General features: G+C 38.0%; 1 protein-coding gene across 2 annotated transcripts; it reads left to right on the plus strand.

Moving 5' to 3' along the window:
* Positions 1–4,975: 4,975 nt before the first annotated feature.
* On the plus strand, positions 4,976–20,962 carry PRSS23 (serine protease 23). Of its 2 annotated transcripts, none has more exons than XM_074304677.1 (2): positions 4,976–5,229; positions 17,974–20,962. In XM_074304677.1, the coding sequence occupies exons 1-2, from the start codon at positions 5,216–5,218 to the stop codon at positions 19,103–19,105; spliced, it is 1,146 nt and encodes a 381-aa protein (XP_074160778.1). In that variant the 5' UTR covers positions 4,976–5,215; the 3' UTR covers positions 19,106–20,962. The 2 variants fall into 2 exon arrangements, with proteins under 2 accessions (XP_074160778.1, XP_074160779.1); XM_074304678.1 differs by lacking the exon at positions 4,976–5,229 and adding an exon at positions 5,399–5,553.
* Positions 20,963–23,478: the final 2,516 nt, after the last annotated feature.

Below are 23,478 nucleotides of genomic sequence, written 5' to 3' on the forward strand. Positions count from 1 at the left end.
GATAGTTTACCTCTCAGAATTGTGGAGGAGGAAGGAATTTTGACCAAAAGAGAACTACAGATCATTATTGATCACAAAATAGAAAAATTTGATTACATCAAATTAAAAAGCTTTTATACAAACAAAACTAATGCAAACAAGATTAGAAGGGAAGTAACAAACTGGGAAAACATTTTTACAGTTAAAGGACTCATTTCCAAAATATATAGAGAAGTGACTCTAATTTATAAGAAATCGAGCCATTCTCCAATTGATAAATGGTCAAAGGATATGAACAGACAATTTTCAGATGATGAAATTGAAACTATTTCCACTCATATGAAAGAGTGTTCCAAATCACTATTGATTAGAGAAATGCAAATTAAGACAACTCTGAGATACCACTACATACCTGTCAGATTGGCTAAGATGACAGGAAAAGATAATGATGAATCTTGGAGGGGCTATGGGAAAACTGGGACACTGATGCATTGTTGGTGGAGTTGTGAAAGAATCCAACCATTCTGGAGAGCAATCTGGAATTATGCCCCAAAAGTTATCAAACTGTGCATACTCTTTGATCCAGCAGTGCTACTACTGGGCTTATATCCCAAAGAAATACTAAAGAAGGGAAAGGGACCTGTATGTGCCAAAATGTTTGTGGCAGCCCTTTTTGTAGTGGTTAGAACTGGAAAATGAATGGATGCCCATCAATTGGAGAATGGTTGGGTAAATTATGATATATGAATATTATGGAATATTATTGTTCTGTAAGAAATGACCAGCAGGATGAATACAGAGAAGCTTGGAGACTTACATGAACTGATGCTGAGTGAAATGAGCAGGAGATCATTATACACTTCAACATCAATACTGTAGGAGGATGTATTCTGATGGAACTGGATGTCTTCAACAAAGAGAAAATCTAATTCATTCCAATTGATCAATGATGGACAGAATCAGCTACACCCAGAAAAGGAACACTGGGAAATGAATGTAAACTGTTTGCACTTTTGTTTTTCTTCCCAGGTTATTTTTACCTTCTGAATCCAATTCTTCCTGTGCAACAAAAAAATTTGGTTCTACACACATATATTGTATCTAGGATATACTATAACACATTTAACATGTATGGGACTGCCTGCCATCTAAGGGAGGGGATGGAGGGAAGGAGGGGAAAATTCGGAACAGAAGTGAGTGCAAAGGATAATGTTGTAAAAAATTACCCATGCATATGTATTGTGAAAAAATGTTATAATTATAAAATTAATTTTAAAAAATTCTCTTTGGGATATAAGCCTAATAGTAACACTGCTAGATCAAAGGGTATGCAGAGTTGATAACTTTTTGAGCGTAGTTCCAAATCATTCTCACGAATAGCTGGATGTAGTCACAATTCCACCAACAATGCATCAGTGTCCCAGTTTTCCCACATCCCCTCCAACATTCCGCATTATCTTTCCCTGTCATTCTAGCCAATCTGACAGGTGTGTAGTGGTATCTCAGAGTTGTCTTAATTTGCATTTTTCTGATTAATAATGACTTGGAACATCTTTTCATATAGCTAGAAATAGTTTCAATTTCTTTGTCTGAGAATTGTCTGTTCATATCCTTTGGCTATTTATCAATTGGAGAATAGCTTAATTTCTTATAAATTAGAGTCAATTCTCTATATATTTTGGAAATGAGGCCTTTATAAAAACCTTTGATTGTAAAAATGTTTTCCCAGTTTATTGCTTCCCTTCTAATCTTGTCTGCATTAGTTTTGTTTGTATAAAAACTTTTCAATTTGATATAATCAAATTTTTCTATTTTGTTATCAATAATGATCTCTAGTTCTTCTTTGGTCATAAATTCCTTCCTCTTCCACGTCTGAGAGGTAAACTATCCTATGTTCATAAAATTTATAGTCTCACTCTTTATGCCTAGGTCATGAATCCATTTTGACCTTATCTTGGTGTATGGTGCTAAAGGTGGGTCAATGTCTAGTTTCTGACATACTAATTTCCAATTTTCCCAGCAATTTTTGTCAAACAGTGAATTCTTATCCCAAATGCTGGGATCTTTGGGTTTGTTAAACACTAGATTATTAAAGCTATTGACTATTTTGTCCTTTGAACCTAACCTAGTCTATTTTTTAGCCAATATCAAATGGTTTTGGTAACCACTGCTTTATAATATAATTTTAGATCTGGTACAGCTAGGCTACCTTCATTTGATTTTTTTTCATTAATTCCTTGAAATTCTTGATCTTTTGTTTTTCCATATGAACTTTGTTGTTATTTTTTCTAGGTCATTAAAATAGTTTTTTGGGAGTCTGATTGGTATAGTGCTAAATAAATAGAGTAGTTTAGGTAACATTGTCATCTTTATTATATTTGCTCGCCCTATCCAAGAGCATTTAATATTTTTCCAATTGGTTAGATCTGACTTTATTTGTGTGGAAAGTGTTGTTTTTGTAGTTTTGCTCATATAGTTCCTGATTTTTTCTTGAGGATTGCTTCATTTTTGTCTTTGTATTCTCAGAATTCAGTAAAGTGCTTTGTATAGATGTTTGTTGAATTGAAAGCCCAGAACCCAAACATAGTTGTTTACTGAAATGTTTAATAACTGAATTGAATATATCACATATTTAAATCTAAATACCAGTGTAAAAAAGAGCAGATCACAGAAGATGTTCTAGACAAAAAGAACTTTAGAATATAGATTGACAGAACATAGAATATAAACTCTTAGACTGGATGCAGACTTTAAACATCATATGGTATAAATGCCTCCTTTTACAAATAAGTAAACTGAATCCCTAGAATGTCTTGCCCAAAGTCGTACTGCTAGTTAGTTCCAGAACTAGGAATGGACCCTTGTATTTTCCCCATGCTGGTAACTGGTAAGAATATCTTATCAGTCACTAATATCTTAGTATGAATAAGTGTTTCAGATTCTTTCTCCTTTCTCCCTTTTGTAAGAATATTAAAGGGAGAGCCTTTCATGGAATAAATCATTCAACCTGTCTTGGTGATCTCTAAGCTTCTGACTCTTTTTCAGTGACTCTAAAAGGCAGCCAGAGGGGTAAAGTTGACATATATACAAGCAATTTATAATCCTTACTTTATCCCTATAACACATTTCTCTCAGGCTACATGTTTTGTGGTATCTTCTCTCCTTCATGATTGCTCTTGATTTTCATTTTAGCCTGAGTTCGATTGGTGTGGGGAATGAAGAGGTAGAAATACTATTGTCCCAGGAGTGCCTACCCTGAAGTGACTAAAGAAAAGCAGGAGGCAGACAGGGGAGGCCAAATATGACATGAGTGCTATAAGTGAGGAAAGGGTACACAGGAGAGACTGCAATGCTTATGAACTTAACTTTGCAAGTTTGTCTAGAAGCCATGTGTTCTTAAGTCTGTCAAAATATGACAGGAGAATCTTGCTTTTTAATAAGCCCAAGTTTATACTTTTTTTAAGCAGGGGGAAAAACCACTAAAGATCAGCATAAAGCACTCAAAGAGGAACCTGCAACAAAACAGAGAGATTAGCAAAATTTCCAGTCTGGAAAGGCAATGGGGCATCACGGGATCCTATTGGAAGTGGGAAGAACTTTAGAGGTCAGCTAGTCCCAAACCCCTCATTTTACAGATAAAGAAATTAAAACCCATAAAAGGGGGGGAAAGGAAACAGATGACAGTGGTAGAATAGAGATTTGAACTGGAGGTTCTAATTCAATAAATTCAACAAGTGTTCATTAAATATTTACTCCAGGGGTTCTCAAACTACAGCCTACTGGGCCAGATGCAGCCCACTGGGTGATGGCAAATGGGCAGAGGGGCGGAGACAGAGTGTGAGCTTTTGTTTTTACTATAGTCCGGCTTTCCAACAGTCTGAGGGACAGTGAACTGGCCCTTATTTAAAAACTCTGAGGACCACTTTCCCCAAAGAGAATGTCTGACTACTTAGCAAAGTGTCACTAGAAACCAGGATGGGTTAGTTAGGATTGTTCAGAGCAAGATGCCAGGTTTTAGGTAAAATACAAATTTTAAGACTGAATACCAATCTTCCATGGAGCCTAAAAGTCTACAAATTAAATCTATTTATTAATCATCATTTATTATGTGCCAAGCACAATACTAATCTCTGAATACAAAAGGACAAAAATGAAAACATCCCTTTCCTGCAAAGAAGCTTACAAATTAATGAAGTCTAGCAGGAAGCCATCATAGTACATATATTACCGTAAAACAAAATTATACTTGGGAAATTCTAGCAAAATAAAACGAATATGAGATCGGAAGAGGAAAAGTCCTTATCAATGGGATCGTCTGGGAAGGCATCCTGGAGGAGGTGACATTTGAGTTAGGTTTTAAAGGATGAGCAGGAATTCAGGGAGGCTATCAGAATCGAGTGATTTTTTTCCTGCTGCCCTCACTGCAGACTATCAGCAGTCACAGAGAGGGGTTGCAAAGCTATTTATACATTGGAGAGAGGAAGGATCACAAGCAATGTGTTTAGGTAATAAGTTTGGAGTGCGTTGGAGAGGGAAAGGCGAAGTTCTCTCGGAAAAAAGGGGGTTGGGGGTAAAGGAGTTGTGAGAAGCTTAACAAAAGCAGGTGGCACCTGCAAGGGAAGTACGATCACCCGGAGCCCTCACTCCTCCAAGCCACCCAAGCAGAAGCAACCTTCGGTCTGCCGCGCAGCGGTCGATTTCAGTCTCTTTCATCGAGGGACTGAGGAGGGCAGTCAGAGACAGAAGGAAAAAGGAGGGGGAAGAAGGAGGTGGAATGGGGGAGGGGAAGGAGACAGAGGAGGGGAACGGAGTGGTAGAAGGAGAGGAAAGGGGAGGAATTGGGGGAAACGGGAAAAACAAAAAGGAAGAGAGAAGAAGGAAAAGAAGAATAGAAGGAGGGGGAGGAACGGAGGAAGACGAGGCGGAAAGAGGGGGGAAAAGGGCGAGGGTGAGGGAGGAGTAATAGAAGGGGACGGAGGAAAAGAAAGGCGAGAGGTGAAGGAGGAGGAGTCGGTGGACGGGAACCCGGCGGACGCTGAGCTACCCCGTGCTCAGCACACGCGAGTACACACACACACACACACACACACACACACGACGAACAAGCGCGCGTCCTCACTGCCACTAGCCGCCGAAGAGGGTGCAGAGATGGGAGCAACCCATCACTTCCAGTGCCCACACCTGTCTGAGCACGCCTGTCCACCCCGGCGCACCAAGCTGGGTCGGGGCGCAGGGGATGCGAGGCACCGGGTGAGTATGCTTTTGGCCTTAGGGAGAAGGGAGGTAAGCTGCGAGCGGGCTAGGGGCAGGCAAGCAGGCAGGTCTGAGCAGTTTCTGAACTCTACTCCTCTCTTTGCCCCCTCACCCCCCACTCCGGACTTTCCAGATTAGTCCCGAGCTCTATTCTCCCTTGTTCCAGGCCCTCTTGAAGTGGAACCTCCATCAGGGATTGCGCTCCGCTTGGGAAAGGCCATTGCCCCAGACCTGCTCCGGAGCCGGGCGGGGCGGGGCAGCTCCAACGAGCTAGGGGGCTCCCCGGCTGAGCTGAGGCTGAAAACCGGACAAAGGAAGAGAGTGAGTGCCGCTTGAGTGACTGACCGGCAGGGAGGCAGACTGACGGACACACACAAACAGACATATCTGGGATCCTTCCCCATCACTGTCTCTGTGCGCCCACCGCTCCGCCGGTGACTGGATAGGGTGATAGGACTGCAGCTGGAGTTGCTATAGCTGCGGAGAGATTAAAAAGGCAACATACAGTATCCCATTTCTCATCGTTTAGCCAGAGAGGGAATTTTTGGACTTTTTTTGTTTTTGTTTTTGCTTTTTTTTTTTTTAGTACGGATGAAGTGGAAACTTGTCCTGAACGGAGGCAAACTGGTCCAGTGGAAAGAGCCCTGGAATAGGTGGCAGGAAGGATATCTGAGATTCAGGCTTCTCAGCCGCTAACTTGTGTGTCCTTGGACAAGGCATGGCACGCACACACACCGCCTTAGTTTCCTCTTCTGTCAAATGGAGGGAGGAGTTTTGGAGTAGACCTTCTCTGAGTCTCCTTCCAGATCAAATAGTCTAGGATTCAGTGAAATATGCAAAAGGATTTGGGAAATAATCCTGAGAATGATCCCTCTGCAAGCGAGTTGAGAAAGACAGTTGATATTAAGGAACTCTATTGAAGTCAAGGTGAAGTGGGAGAATGTTTTCAAGAATGCACTTTTCCCTTCTTGATTTTGTTCCCTCTCTTGAATTTGTGCCTGGGAGAGGAGGCGCGTCTGTGTGTATTTATTTTTACTAAACGTGTGGCTCTGAGAATGAAAATTAACATTTAGCTCTCAGGCACAAGTTTGTGAACACACCCTAGTAGAAGAATAGTTGAGACTTTAGTTTCCTTCCTTTGGAGTTGGATTGATGACTGGACTTAACAGAGAACTGTATCAAAAACTCCTGTCAGCATATTATCAACAGTTGCTAGAAGGGAATTTTTTTTTTCTTTCAGCTGTAACCGTTTCTCATGAGTTGTTAACTTTTAAATAGAAAGCAGGAGAGAGACTTTAAAAGCACTGAACATCCCCCTGAAGTGCACGGTTTAGAAATACAAATAGACTCTGGTCGATTATCTCCAGAGAAAGCAGCTGATAAAAATCATGTTTGTTTTATTTCCCATTGGGTGACACCCTTGAGATTTCAGAAACAGCCAGGGCAGCTGGTGAAAAGTCCGCCTGCTCATAAAGGAGCAATGTTGATATATGGGATTGTTGTACCCTGAGATCCTAGAGCTCAAAAGTAACCCTGAACCTTTTTAATTCTTAAGGAGATATGCCAATGTCAGATTAACCTTTATTTTTAACTTGTAAGGAATAACTAACTAGGAGGAAAAGAAAGAATTTACATTTCTTTTTTCCAGGTCACACTCACCAGTAGCCAAAATTCTCACTTTCTGTTCACATAATTCATATCAATCATATATATTTCTTAGGGTAGCACTTGTGTACATTTGTCCATGTGTAACAGGTCTGACCTTCCCTTCACCTAATATAGTTGAAGTGTGAGAGAACAGGGTGGAGGATTACCTAAAAGAAACTTGTGAAGGAGAATGAACATATTTGTAAATACTATAAATATACTATAGCTTTGAAATTATATTGCACTTTCCATAAATGGAAGTAACAGTAACAACTTGGTACAATCTTTCATGGATTACAAAAACTTTCTTTTCCTTCCCCAAACTCAGAAGCAACAGGACAATTATATATCTCATTTTTGGAACATTCCACTGCTTATCCAGTTCAATTCAGAATATGAATGCATTTTGTCCTCCCTAGAGTATGTGCCAAAATGCCCATTAGTGTGTATCCCAGCAAGCCACTGCTGCCAGAATCCAATGGGCTACTAGTAGGTGTAGGTTTTCTAGCTCATTGATTTTTGTATGCCCCAAGGATGAAAGGCTTCAGACTAAGCCCATGCAAAATTCCCTTTGGCTCCTAGGAGATATTGTCTTGAGTTCTTACCTGTGAACAAATTTTACAATCTTTAGTTTTTTTCATGGATCCTCAGATTTAAGCCATCCAATGGGCCTGCTCTTTGGCACAGAGGAAGACTTTGTTTAACCATTCAGTGTCTCTCTTTTATTCTCTTTAACCCTTGAGTGACCACTTCAATGCTGGAATTAGAAATACAATTATTACAATCCTGTTTAAAACTTATTTTATGTTAGTATAAATTTTTATAAGTGGAAAAGTAAGTCTACCTAAGGTTAATTAAAATGGAAACAATGTTCATTTGCCCCCCTGGTGATTTATTCTAGGAGCAGTGGGATTAGAATACTTTTTTTTTTTTTAATTTTAGCATTCTGACACTACTGATTGAATTGACTATGGATAAATCAATTAATCTCTGTGGTAGGCAAGTAAGACTCAAAGATGTAGAGAAAACAGAGTTTTCTACCTGATCTCATTAAAATTCTGTGTTCTCCTCCTGTGCAAGACTTTCTGCTACTCTTAAACCATTACCTGGCTTGATCAGTTTTCCCTTAACCTTTCCTTAACAGGTTCTCTGACTGAGGAAAATGAGAATAAGACTCTCTCACTGCTTTTGTTAGTTTCAGATATTTGCTTTTGGAATCAGCCTGCTTTTAAACTAACTGGTCTATGCCCCTGGCCTCAGACCCCATGGAAAAACTTTCTTCATCTTTCCAAACTATAACCGCAACATTTGTCTTTGCAAAATTTTACACTGTGTCTTTCAGTAATTACTGTTTTTACCGTGGTTACAGCACATTATAAGGTGTACAATTAGAAAACTCTTGCTAAGCATTAAATTTTCTCTCCAGTACTTGTTTTGTCATTGGAAGGAGGCTAATCCATTTCCCCAAGTACTTGGCACAGAAGTCCACATTATGGCAAGTTTGCTCTCAGATGTTGTCATTTGTACTCTCATGAATCTGTACATATTAATTAGTCATTGCACAATTTGGAGTGTATTGTTTGAAGAAGTTATTTTTGGGGGCAGTTAGATGGTGCAGTGGAGAGAGCACTGGTCTATCAGAAGGACCTGAGTTCAAATCCAGCCTCAGATACTTTACACTCACTAGCTGTGTGACCCTAACCAAGTCACTTAAAACCAATTGTTTCAAAATAAATAAATAAACAAAAGTTGTTTCCAAAGAAGCATTATTTCTTTTCTATTCAATCAAGTAAACTAACCAGACTTTTTTTTTTTTAAGTTGCCATCAGGATACTGAGAGAGTAAAATTGAAGAGATAGAAGGGAATAATCCCAGTTGATATTCCCCAAACATTCTTATGGTTACTGTCCCAATTAATCCCCACTGTACAGTAATACTCTGGACAGTCTCTTAAACTTTGTGTGGCTTGGGCAATTCCCTAAATGTATTTATGAAGTCACAGAGAATTGCAATAGCTGAAAGAGGTTTCCCAATCTACAGAAATCCTAGATCTTCTTTGAATGCAGATATAAAGGGAAAGAATTGTGTGGTAGAATAATTGCTGGCTCTATAGTCCAAGACTATGGCATCAAAGTCTACAACTGGGTAACTTTGAACACTTAATCTCTAGACCTCAGTTTCCTTTTCCATATAATGAGGAAATGGAATTCTGCCTGTTAGATCCCTCTAAATCTTTTTTTTTTTTTTTTTTTTTTTTTTTTTGCTGCCACTGTTACACATGTTAAATGAGTCTGATTTATAAAACTAGGGAAGTAAAATTTTCTGTAGAACAGGATATTGCAATGAGAAAATATTTGCTTAGCTAAATTTTCCATTTTGCTTCTCCTTTGTCATTATAGATAAAGTTCTGTATGAAAGTACTTAGCAAGAAACATGTAAGTGTGTGTGTATGTATATCAAGTAACTACTTCAGGCAAAATCTTGGGTTTGGAAACAAAACCACACAGACCACAGTTTTCTTCAAGAAAACTTGGGTACATTGGTCATAAGATTTGGAAATTACCATTCTTTCTATAAAGCCTGCTTTCCTTTGCTATAAGATGATTCATTCAGAAGCATCTCTTTAGTCTCTCTTTTATTCTCTTTAACTCTTGAGTGACCACTTCAATGCTGGAATTAGAAATACAATTATTACAATCCTGTTTAAAACTTATTTTATATTAGCCTAAACTTTTGTAAGTAGAAAAGTATGTAAGTATGATTAATTAAGATAGGAACAATGTTCATTTGTCCCCTGGTGACTTATTCTAGGAGCAGTGGGATTAGAATACTTTTTTTTATAATTTTAGCATTCTGACACTGCTGATTGAATTGACTATGGATAAATCAATTAATCTCTGTGGTAGGCAATTAAGACTCAAAGTTGTAGAGTTTGCTCATCTGATGATCTCACTTATATTTTGGAGATCACGAGTCCAGTCCCCTTCTTTGAGCTTTCTAATCAATCAACAAACTTTGAAAGTATCTGTTCTGTGCCAAATTTAAGGAAATAAATATAAAAGTCACAAATCTTGTCTTCTAAAAGCCTAAATTCAACCCAGAAGATCCAACAGAACTCCCTAGATTCAGAAAGTAAATATAGATACAAAATAAATAAAAAGTAATAGAGGTGGGGAGATGGAGGGGCACTAACAACTGGGGATGATCTGAATCTCAGTTTCCTTATCTATAAAATACTGGCAATACTTACTTGATAGGGTGCCATGAGAAGAGAGTTTTATTAAACTGTGAAGGCACCCTTTAGGTGTGAGCTATTACTATTATAACAATGGGTGCATGAATACCTGAAGGAAAGCAGATTTAAGGAGCCATCTAAACAGCTCTCTCATTTTACATGTCTGGAAATTAAGACCTCAAACCAAGCTTCTAGTTGATTCAAAGGTGGCAAAGGTCGTCTAACTCCAAATTCAGCCCTCTTTCTATCACAGTGATACAGTGAGTGTGTATGTGTGTTAGTCACAATGAGTTTCAGTGTGTTGCAAGGGCTTTGGGGGGCAGGAATGCATCAATTTAGTGAAATCCTAGAGTTGACAGATAAATTATTTTCCCCAAAAGACATTTTTCTTAGGCATTTCTAAGCATAACCTCCACATCCTTCCATTCACATTCCTTAAAGCTGCCCTCTGCTGGATGAAATCTGCAGGTTTTCTGGATGAATTGAGGAAGCCAGATCACACGCAGTGTAGGATCAGTTAACAATATAAACTTTCCTTTTCCCTGCTGCCTCCACCCTCCATAACCCTGCTGAGTTAGTGCTGAGTAAACCATCCAAGGCTACAAAGGGCAAGACAGACTATGTTTGTAAACAAAGTGACTGTATAACCAACCAGGAGTGTGGAAGTACAAAATCGACCCCTGGGATGTTCTAGGATATTTATGAGAGGTTTGTTGGGAGATGAACAGTCTAGAAAGAACTTGAATGATAACTTGGTTGGGGGTGAGGGAGGAGAGAAGCTGCTAAGAAAACTAATAACATAAATATTAAAAAGAGAAAACATCAAATCTACTGCTCTTTGACAAGTTAAAAACTTGTATTTGGAACTAATAAGTTCTGTCAGCTTTGAGGAAATGATGGAGTCATTTAAGAAGCAGTATAAATAGAGGAGGACTTTGCAATCAGAAAAGCTTTCATTCCAGTCCTGACTCCTTCAGCTACTAGCTGTGTGACTATGGACAAATATGACTTCACCTCTATATTGTCCCAGGCAACTCTCCAAAACTCTAAATTATGGGGAGGTTAGTCAGTCTGTATCACTGGAGGGAGTTTCCATATTAAGAAGTTGGGGAGACAAGCAAGGTAATGAAACACATACACAAAGAAAAATAAATCTTTCATATGAACTCAATTCTTTTACTATATCTTTTTATTTATTTTATTAAAGCTTTTTTATTTACAAAGCATATGCATGGGTAATTTTTCCAACACTGACCCTTGCCCAAACATTGTTTCAAATTTTCCCTTTCTTACCCCTACCTTCTCCCCTAGCTGGCAGATAGTCCAATATATGTTAAATATGTTGAAATACATGTTAGATCCAATATACATATACATATTTTTACAGTTATCTTGTTGCACAAGAAAAATCAGATCAAGAAGGAAGGAAAAGAAAAACTGAGAAAGAAAACAAAATGCAAGCAAATAATAACAGAGAGAGTGAGAATGCTATGTTTCATTCTACATTCTGTTCCCATGGTCCTATCTCTGGGTATATAGATGGATCTCTTCATCACTGAATAAGTGGAACTGGTTTGACTCATCTCGATGTTGAAGAAAACCACATCTGTCAGAAATGATCATCATATAGTCTTGTTATTGCCATGTATAATGATCTCCTAGTTCTGCTCATTTCACCTAGCATTATAAACTCAAATTTTTAAGCAGGTAAGATAAGGTATCTAATCTAATCTTTTTTATTTTACAAATGAAGAAATGAAATCCCAAAAGTAAATCAACTTATCCATAGTCTCACAGATATAGATGCAAATTGAAATTGGGAGAAAGTCTGATTTAAAGTCTATTCCTAAAGAAATGCAATTTAATCGTATTCATATTCATATGGTGACTGGAACTAGTGAAAAATGTGTTACCGCTCATGGTATTTCAACAAGAAATCAATCCTACCCACCAGAGTTGACATATGAGAAACAGGTATAATAAATTTGCAGATTTCTAGTTGCAAATTTGAAAATTTCTAATTAGGTCCTTATATATAAATTGGAGCTTTTAAAGTACATGAAAATAATTAGCTTTTAAGAAGATTTGATGTTTCATTTGTTCAATATTGACCTATTAATTTGCTTAGCATCCTTTTTTCTATTGGTAGTAAAGATGAATATCAGCCAAGCTTCTGGTTAATTCAATAATCATACATTTCAAATTAATTTCTTCTGTATTCATGAGACTTACTTTGAGAAGCATTTATAATATATGAATTATATTTAAGCAAAAGTTGATGGAAAGTTTCCTTTTGGGTATAAGTATGATGCAGCATATTATTAGTAATAGTTTCCACACAAGAAGAGGTATAAAAGACTTGGTAACTTGAAGGGGAGGTGAATTGGTCAGGTAGCAAGTCAGGCATGAAACTTGTGTACATGACAATATTCATAGTGGAAGGCCCACAGTATACTAAGAAGACCCTTTTTTGAAAATGTCCCTTTTTTGAAAATGTCCAGATAGATTCCCATAAAACTGCTAGTTTTTCTCCCTCCCAAACTATCTTATGTTTAACTACTTTGTATCTATCTGTATTTATTTTGTATATACATGTAAAATGTATACAAATTACAGCAGCAGAACTGGTTTATAGAATCTGAACATTCATCTGGTACCAGTTACATACATATACATTTCTCTCGACTCTGTTGGAAAGTAAGGTCCTTGAAAGTAGGAATGATTTCATTCTTCATATTTGTATCCCTATTGACTAGTACCGGGTAGGTACTTAATCAGTGTTTTTCACTGATTGATGGTTGAATAATACAAGATAAAATATTATCAATCAGTAAGCATTTATTGATACTTTAAGAGAAGTTGGAGAAGCAGGTCAATCCAGTGGCAAGAGTGTTGGACTCTGGATCAGGGTGTTTGCATTTGAATCCTGCATCTGCCACTTATAAACTTTGTAACCTTCAGTAAATACTTCAGTTATTCCATCTATAAAATGATAAAATTGGACTAGATGACATAATATCTCTTCCAGCTCTAATATCCTTTCTGTTGGGAATTGGTACTTCAAAAACAAAAGTGGAAAGTCCCTGCTCTTAGGGAGTATTTATTCTACTGGATTAATATACTATATTCCCAGATAATTATAAGACATATACAAAACAAATACAAGGTGAATGTGATCTATTTGAGTTTTTAATCTCATACATTAAAAGAACACAGATACACTGAAAAATACTTAGTCAGATTATAATTAATGCAATTATAATTAATATGTATGAGATGATATCCTTTAACACCAGATTATGGAGTTAAAGGTGCATAGTGGAAAGAACTGTGGACTTCTTAAAACGCCTGAGTTGTAGTCTTATCTCTTCTATTTACTAGTTGTCTGATACTGTGTATATCACTTGAGCTCTCTTTTTCCTCAGCTGCTTCATTTGCAAAATCAAGATAATAATGCTTGCACTACTCACATAACAGAACGATAAAAGAAAGTGCTTTGTAATATGGAAAGTACTCTATATGCATAAAATAATTTTTATTATAAACTAGTATTTGGCCCTGGGACAGCTAAGTGATGCAATGGATAGGACCTCAAGCCTGGAGTCAGGGAGATCTAAGTTCAAATCTGGCCTCACTTATTGGCTATGTGACTCTGAAACAAGTCACTTAATCCCATTTACCTCAGTTTCCTCATGTGTATAATGAGCTGGAGAAGGAAATGTCAAACCACTCCAGCATCTCGGTCAAGAAAACCCTAAGTAGAGTCATGAAAATATGACTAAACAACAACAAAAGTTTTTAGCATAGTTTTTTTCAAACATCTTCCCAATTCAGCTTTCCTTGTCACTTTTATTGATGGACTTTTATGACCTTTTAAAAACCTCCAGGGTAAAACTGGATATGATAAGAGAAATTTCCAGGTAACAAGGACCTAAATTATACTTTTTAGCCTTTGGTGGATTTTTGATTTATTTGTCATTGGTTATAGCTTTGCTTCACTTAAATCCACTTTACCTGAAAGTCAGGATATCATTCTCATGATGTCATTGGTTCTCTTCAAGAATCAAAGGCAAGCAACAATTCCTCCTTGAATATTGGGTCACTTATATAGCATTTGCTATTTACCAGCTTGATCTTGAGAACACAAAAGACAAAAATGAAACATTCTACCTTTAAGAAGTTTAAAATTTAGCCAGAGAAGTGAAGGCTCTGTCTGTGTGTGTGTGTGTGTGTGTGTGTGTGTGTGTGTGTGTGTGTGTGTGTGTGTGTGTGTGTGTAGATAAAGTAGATACAAAGTAATTGAGTATCAGTTATTGATACTCAATTACCTTGTATCACTTTATCTACACACTCACACTCAAAGTTAATTCTGGGCAAGGTTTTGAAGAACTTTAAATGTTACACAAAAGAGTATATATTTGATCCTGTAAGTAAATAATAGGGAGTCATTGAGTTTAGTGAATAGGGGAGTGACATAGTTAGACTTGCACTTTAGGAAAATCACTTGAGTAATTTTGCCAAGCAAGTATTGGATTAAAGAGAGACAAGAATCAGGAAGTTCAATTAAGAAGGTATTTCAATAGTCCTGAGAAGTCATGAGGATGATTAACTTGGGATACTGGCTATGTGAGGGAACATATGTGAAATGATATAATAATAATAATAATAATTAGCTAACATTTATGTCTCACTTACTATGTGCCAGGTATTGTGCTTAATGTAGGTACTATTATTATCCCCATTTGACAGATGAGGAAATTGAGGCAAACAGAATTTTAAGTGGCTTGCCCAGGGTCACATAGCTAGAAAGTATCCAAGGTCAGATTTGAACTCAAGGCTTCTTGTCTTTGGACCTGGAGCTCAATTCACTATACCAACTAACTGCCCTAAGTATAAGTAGAAATGACAAAATTTGGCAAATGATTAGGAGTCAGGGATGACAATGAGGTTGAAAACATGGGTAACTGGAAGAATGATGATTTTGTCAAAGTAATAAAGATGGTTGAGAGATAGTTTACAGGGAAAGGTGATGAGTTCCAATTTGGATCTGCTTAGTCTGAGATATCCATTGCGTATATGATCTGAAATGTCCAAGAGGCAGTTGAAGTTGCAGCCCCAAGTCTCAGAAAAGATTTATTTGTGAAATGTATATTAGAGACTCATCAAAATAGAGAGAGAAGATCAGAATCCAGGACAGAGTGTAATATAGGTGATGATCCAGTAAAATAGTCACAAAGATAGAAGTATCAAGAGAGCAGTGTCACAGAAACCTAGAGAGGAGAGAATATTCCAGAGAAGATAGTCATCCATGTCAAATGCTTTAGAGACAATGAGAAGGATGAAGATTGAGGAAAAAGCCTTTAGCTTTGGCATTTATGAAATCATTGATCACTGTAACTGGACAAAAATGAAGTTCCCATTTCAAGAATGATTTTTATTTATTTATTTATTTATTTTACTGAGGCAATTGGGGTTAAGTGACTGGCCCAGAATCACTCAGCTAGGAAGTATTAAGTGTCTGAGGTCACATTTTAACCCAATTTCAGGGCAGGTGTTTTATCCACTGTGCCACCTAGCTGCCCCTTCAAGAATGATTGTTCCCACAAATGGAATCCCCTACAGATGGAATCTGAACAAATGCCAGTGGTCCTTTTTAAATAGGGGGCCAGTTCACTGTCCCTCAAACTGTTGGAGGGCCAGACTATAGTAAAAACAAAAACTCATACTCTGTCTCCACCCCTCAGCCCATTTGCCATAACCCAGTGGGCCATATAAATGTCCTCAGCGGGCAGCATCTGGCCCACAGGCCGTAGTTTGAGAACCCCTGAAATAGACCATTTACTATTCTCTTTATTTACAATTTATCTCTTTATTCTATGATAATTCTTCCCTAGAGAAGCAGATATTGCCATCAAAATTGTTTAGAAACCCTAAGGCAAGAGCCCTTAATCAATAACTCACAAAATTTCATCTGAGAAAACTATAGATTTGTTAATACCATTATGGGCTACTCTGCCATGTGTCCTCATCATAGTTTTCCAGGAGTCCCTACAGAAAGAAACTTCCAGGGGAAATGTTTGGTGAATGCTTCCATAAATGAGTCCATCTGAAGGGGCTCTATTATCTTGTTGCCCCATTTTGCACCACCCTCCCCCCATCCTGACCACTTTTAATTTATTTGCCAAAACTCCACACCCTGGAATTTTCTTATCCCAATCTCAGGATTTCAAGGAAATAAGAAATGTTTTCTAAATAATTCAATTCAACAGGCATCTGTGAAATACCTTTTATATACTATCGGAGTGGTGTAGATATCAGAATAATGAATAATCTAATAGAAAGGGAGGAAAGAGAACAGATACAATATGCACCTAAATAAGAATATGACAGAAAGAAATACAAAGACAAAGAAGAAATCCAGACTTAGGGCATTAAGTTGGAATTGACAAAGAGAAAATACATTAAGTATGCAGGAGCTGGCATCTGAGTGGGGCCTTGAAAAGAAAACCCCCAGAGTTCTCTACTGCTACTTGAGCTGAATCTTAAAAGAAATAAAGGATTCCCAGAGTAGAAAGGAAGGAAAGAGAATATTTCAGTCACAGAGAGATCACCAACTTAAAGGTATGGAGATGGAATTTCTTTGGATTCCCCAAAGGATTTCAACAGATTGAGATGAAGAGGGGGTATATTTCAGGTAAAGGCTCCTTACACTACAGTTGGGAATTTGTTCTCTAGGCCAGAGCTTCTTAAAGTTTTTCTACTCATGACCCTTTTTTACCCAAGAAATTTTTATGTTACCCCAGGTATATAGACATACAAATCAAACTCTTACTGATAATAGATCACAATTTTGCATCCTTCACATTCAGTTATGCCATAGTTATCCTATAGGGTATCATGACCTACAGTTTAAGAAGCTGGCTCTAGGCTAAGGCAATTGATATTTATTTCATGGAGGGAAGAGAATGAGATCTTAGGGTTTAGGGCTGATAGGAACATAAGACGTAATCTAGTACAAATACCTCATTTTACAAATGAGGAAACTAAGATCCAAAGATTTCGTTGCTAGTCTAAATTCACAGTGTAGTGGAGCCTGGAGTCAGGCCCAGGTCCTCCAGTTGCCAATCTCCTGGCCTTTCCACTATGCCCCCAACTCCTTCCTTTCTTGGCCCCTGACAGCTAATTTCTTCTCCATGATGCTTTCCCTGAATAGCATGCTTTCCACTATCCAAAGTAGAAATGATCTTGTTCTCAGGTTTCTCTTAGTACAATGATAGAATTTTTCCTGTATACTGTCTTGCTCTGCCTCACATTAAAGTTAGTTGTATGCATTTCCTTTGCTCCAGTGCAATAAATTATAAATTCTGTGAGAACAGAGTCATTTGGTATTGCGTTTTATACTCCCAGTGCTTGGCCCAGCAGTAGAACATGATAGGTACTTTCCAAGTTTGTTGAAAGAATGGATTGCATTGCCTTGAAAAAGGGAGAGAAGATCTCACATGCAGTACACAGAAGCCTCTTAGAATTAATTATGTGAGAGCTAAGACAAGATCCAAAGTTCAGTAAGGGGTGAAGAGATGTTTTCAGGGAGTCCTGCAAGTCATCAGTAGCATCTAAAACAGAAAGAAAGAAGCTTCCATTTCAGCTTCCGAAACTGGCTCTCTGAATGTTTCCAAGGTCAAGTCCTTGCATTGTTAAATGACAGGATTATCTAAAGCCTTCTCTCTGCACCTTGATCCCAGAGTAGGGATTTTTAAAGGCTTTATAAATGATGTAAAGCATGTTGCTTGGCTCTTTAAGCAATGAATAAATTTGGAACCGCTTGCCTTAATAACCTCCCTTTTTGTCTGTCTCCACAGAGCAGTGCTCAGCATGGCCATCATTCCAACACTCCTCCTCTTCCTTCTCTGTGTCATCAAGGAGGCAATCCCTTACAGCGTTCACTGGAAGCCTACTTGGCCGGCTTACCGAGTCCCCATCATCTTGCCCCAGTCCACCCACAATTTAGACAAGCCAGAGTTTGTTGCTGAAGCCAAATTGGAAGTGTCATCTCCCTGTGGACCCCAGTGCCACAAGGTTTCACCTCTGCCAACATATGAAGAAGTCAAGCAATACTTGTCTTATGAAACACTGTATGCCAATGGCAGCCGCACAGAGACAGAAGTTGGTATTTATGTTCAGCGAAGTGAGACAGAGTCCAGGGGCCGGTCTCGGATGAAGAGACAGATTTATGGTTATGACAGCAGGTTCAGCATCTTTGGAAAGGATTTCTTGCTGAACTATCCATTCTCAACTTCTGTGAAGCTGTCAACTGGCTGCACTGGCACCCTGGTAGCTGAGAAACATGTCCTCACTGCTGCCCACTGCGTCCATGATGGCAAAACCTACGTGAAGGGGGCCCAGAAACTTCGAGTGGGCTTCCTGAAGCCCAAAGTGAAAGACAGCAGTCGGGCCACTAATAAATCCAACTCAGCCATCCCTGACAAGATGAAATTTCAGTGGATTCGAGTTAAACGCACCCATGTGCCCAAGGGTTGGATCAAAGGGAATGCCAACGACATTGGGATGGATTATGACTATGCTCTTTTAGAGCTCAAAAAACCCCATAAGAGAAAATTCATGAAGATTGGAGTGAGCCCTCCTGCCAAGCACCTGCCCGGGGGCCGAATCCATTTCTCTGGCTATGACAATGACCGGCCAGGAAATCTGGTGTATCGCTTCTGTGATGTCAAAGATGAGACATATGACCTCCTCTACCAGCAGTGTGATGCCCAGCCCGGGGCTAGTGGGTCAGGAGTGTATGTGAGGATGTGGAAAAGACAGCAGCAGAAATGGGAGCGCAAAATTATTGGGATCTTTTCAGGACACCAGTGGGTGGACATGAATGGCTCGCCACAGGATTTCAATGTGGCCGTTCGCATCACCCCCCTTAAATACGCACAGATTTGCTATTGGATTAAAGGAAACTATGTGGATTGTAGGGAGGGGTGAGAAGAATGTTTCTCCCCAGCAGCACTTAAAGGTCTTCATTGTACTTATTTTAGGAAAGGCCAGACTTTGTCATTAGAAAGAAAGAGAGTGAGAGAGAGAAAGAGAGAGAGAGAGACACACAGAGAGAACGAGAGAGAGAGAGAGAGAGAGAGAGAGAGAGAGAGAGAGAGAGAGAGAGAGAGAATGTGAGTATGTTTGTATGTGCATGGATGGTGTGGCTGACTATGTGATATCAGTGTGATTATCTATGTATATGTTTGTATATGTACATGTGTTTGCCTAGGGTGCCTATTGTAGTGTTTCTTTTAAATCCCTAAAATTACAAAATGGCTATTTGAAAGATAACTTGTGCATCACATCATGTGAGCAATTCAAAGACATATCTTTTGATAGAAATAAAAGCATAGGGTTGGGGTGTTTTGTTGTTGTTCATGTGTTAATTTAATCTTAAAATTTTCCAAGGACTTTGGGTTTGATCCAATCAGGCTTTCATTAGTTTATATTAAATACATAGCACAAAGGGATATAAATTCATTCAGTGTGTATCTTTCCTACATTATGTCATTGGAAACATGTTAGGTCCAGTTCCTTAATGGTACCAGCTCATTCTCAGCCTCCCTAATGAGTTCAAGGACTAGAAGAAGATGTGGTGATGGTATAATGAACTTGAAGCATTCTTTTTTTTTAGTCCTTAGAAGAATGAAAAGGCAAAAAAAATTATCTACAGTATTAATACATACATTCTAATATAATTTAATAAAACTAGGATCACAAAATCATAAATTTAGAACTTAGAAGGGATCTCAAAGGCCATCTGATTTTTTTCCAAAACCCCTCACTTTACAAGTGAGGAAACTGAGGCTAAAGAAAATTAAGCAATTTGACCAAAATCAAAGTAAATTCTTGACTTAGGCAAGACTTAAAATTAGGTCTTCTCTCAGACTTCTGTTTTGTTTAGAACTGGTTCCTTCCTAAATACCATACCAGTATGATATACGACATTGCTCATCTTCCAGTTACCCCAGAGCAGGCAAAGGTGTATTTGTATCACTTCATTCAGTTCTTGCCACTTCACTGGATTTTAACTAGAACATCACCTCAGTGGCAATAGGCCTGACATATTTAGCTAAGCTACAATTGGTTCCCAGTTGATAGACACAAAGAAGGAATTACTTATTCTTTCCCTCTATAATTCCCTCCTGCAACAAGATAATAATCCAAAATGTATTACCTCTGATTAGAATTATTCAGAGTTAATTAAATGCCAAGAAAAATGGGAATGATGCTAAACAAACTATGGAACCAAAATAATGCCTTGTTTGAGCAAACTGACTCACCAAACAAAAATTATCTTTCTTAGAGAAGTTTCTGCGCTTTATAGGGAATGTATGAGTTTAACTTGTCTACACAGTGTTCTTTCATTTCCTGACATTTTTGATGAAAACCTTTGGATGGTGCATTAAGGAAGAATATATAGCAGGACTTTTAATCTAGCTCTAAAAGTATCTCTGTTATCAGGATGCCCTGGGATATGAACCATATCACATACAATTTTTTTTGTTGTGTTTTCTTTTTTTTAAATGAGGGAATCCAAAGTGGATCAGGTAAATGCAATGACTAATGCTTTAAAATATAATTAATCACTATATGTACTTGAGAGACTTTGATTTCTTGTTTTTATTTACATTTTTTGACTCTCAGCTTCCACAGCTACCACCTGAACACTTCATGAACGTATGGCAGTGAAAAAAGAAAATCTAAGGAGTTAAATTCTAGTTGCCCCTCAGGGTATCATTCCAATGTGTTTTATTGTTACTTATTTGTGAGCATGTTCAAATACAGCACTGTTGTCACAGACATTCTGGTTATTCCTTTTTCTTTCTTTTCCCTCCTGCCTTCTTTTTTCTATCTTTCTTTCCAGGAAGCCAAATCTGTAGTCAATAACTAAACTAATACCCTGTGCCTGCCAAAAGCCCTGAAAATTCCAGTGAAACAAAGCTTCCTTCAGGTAGCATGCCAGAGACATAATTTGTATAATAAAGATTAGCATAGTATCTAGGCCCTCTAGGGTCCCCACACAATTTTAAACTCAAGCCTGTATTAGTGAGGATACCTTTGCACTTGGTCAGGAAAATCATTCCATATCCAGCCTAACCCTAATATTATAAAGAGAGTCTCCTTTTATGAAATGTTATATGCATTAATTTCACTTTCTTACAAAATAGAAATCTCTCTCAACTAATGCAATAAGTCAAAACTAATAATCAATTATTAGATGCAGTGAATTTACCATGAAATGGGGACGTTCAGGAGGTAGTGATATAGAAAGGGAAATGTGAGACTTGCAGCCAAAGGACCTGGATTTGAATCTCAGCTGTGTGTGACCTTTGACATATTATTTAACCTATTTAACTTTTAATTTCTTCCCCTATAAGAAAAGGAGGTTAATTTAGAAGTTTTCTGAAGTCTCTTCCAGCTCTAAATATATGAGTCTACAGACCTAATGCAGTGGTTAATATAATTAGGTTATAGGTTTTTAAGATAAATCTGAAAAGTAATGTTAGTTTTAAATATTTTCAATGGCAATAAAAAAGCATCTAGCTGCACTGTTCTTTAAGGATAGAAGAGTGGTATCCTCCATTCAATGATACACATTTTCATCCTTGGTCATATCCTTCATATCCCAGTGATTCATCATTCAAACCCCATTTCCTATCCCACCCAATTCTTCATTCCCATCTTTTTTGAGTGGAACCACCATGAATTTGTTCTATAACCTCAACTGGGCCCTCACTGCTGTTAAGAAATCCTTATATATGTCTCTCATCAACTTAATATCCCACTCTTCACGATGACTTTTTCAAACTTTTTCATCCCTTCTTAAACTTTCCCATTATTCCCCCCTCTCTAATACTCTCAGCTGAGAACCTTGCTTCATATTTTACAGGAAAAAGATGAGGTCATTCACCATGAACTCCCTCATGTCCCCTCTTTCTTATCTTTTATCACTCAGATACTTTCTGCCACATTCCACCCCTGTTTCACATAATTAAATAGCCTTTCTCCTTACCAAAACTAACCCTTCTACTTGTTAAATGATCCCATTCCATCTCCTTCAACAGATTGCCCCCTCTGTCATCCCTACTCTTTCATTTATTTTCAATCTCTTTATTTCTACTGGCTCATTTCCTACGGCCTATGAACATGTTCATTTCTCCTCTATCCTTAAAAAATCCTGATTTCATCCTTCTACCCTTGCTAATTATCATCCTATATCTCTTTTGCCTTTTGTAACTAAACTTCTCTAAAAAAAATCTAAATATAGTAGGTACCTCCACTTCCTCTCCTTTCACTCTTTTCTAGCTTCCCATCATATCATTCTACCGAAACTGCTCTCTGGAAAATTAGTCATGACCCCTTAATTGCCAGATTCAATGGCCTTTTCTCAGAACTCAATTTTTCTTGACTTTTCTAGTTTGTGGTACTGTTGACCACTCTCTCCTCCTTGATACTCTCCTCTGTGGGTTTTTGGAACCCAACTCTATTGATTTTCCTCCTACCTGATTGCTCCTTCTCTGTCTCCTTGGATGGATCTTCCTCCAGATCACATCCCGCTATATATAGGTATCCCTGAGTTCTATGCTGGGTTCTTTTCTCTATGTATACTACTTCACTTGGTGATTCCATTTGCTCTCATGGATTTAATTGCCCTGTCTATGCTGATGATTCTCAGATCTATCTTTCCTTCCCTAAACTCTCTGCTGAACTCCAATATTATATCTCTAACTGTCTTTCAGATATCTTGAATTAGAGGCCCAGGAGACATCTTAAACTCAATATGTCCAAAATAGAATTTATTATCTTTCCCCAAAATTCTGCTCCCTCCTACCTTCCCTATTACTACAAAGGGCAATAATAGCCCCTCTTAGTCCCTCAGGCTCTCAATCTAGGAGTCATCCTATATTATTCACTATCTCTCATATTTCTTTCACCACCCTCATATTCAAACTATTGCCAAGACCTGCCAATTTCATCTTTACATCTCTCAAATATACCCCCTTATGTCTCCTAACACTGACTCATTTTGGTTCAGACCCTCATCATGCTTGAATTACTGTAGTAGTCTGCTAGTGGAGCTCTTCTTTTTTCATCCACTAAAATGATTGTCCTAAAACACAGATTCAATCAGCTCTCTCCCTCTTTCTTCCTCCCTCCCTTCCTTCCTTCCTTCCTTCCTTCCTTCCTTCCTTCCTTCCTTCCTTCCTTCCTTCCTTCCTTCCTTCCTTCCTTCCTTCCTTCCTTCCTTCCCTTCTTCTTCTTCTTCTTCTTCTTCTTCTTCTTCTTCTTCTTCTTCTTCTTCTTCTTCTTCTTCT

Source organism: Sminthopsis crassicaudata, chromosome 3 (genome assembly GCF_048593235.1).
Source record: "Sminthopsis crassicaudata isolate SCR6 chromosome 3, ASM4859323v1, whole genome shotgun sequence".
Lineage (NCBI taxonomy): Eukaryota > Metazoa > Chordata > Mammalia > Dasyuromorphia > Dasyuridae > Sminthopsis > Sminthopsis crassicaudata.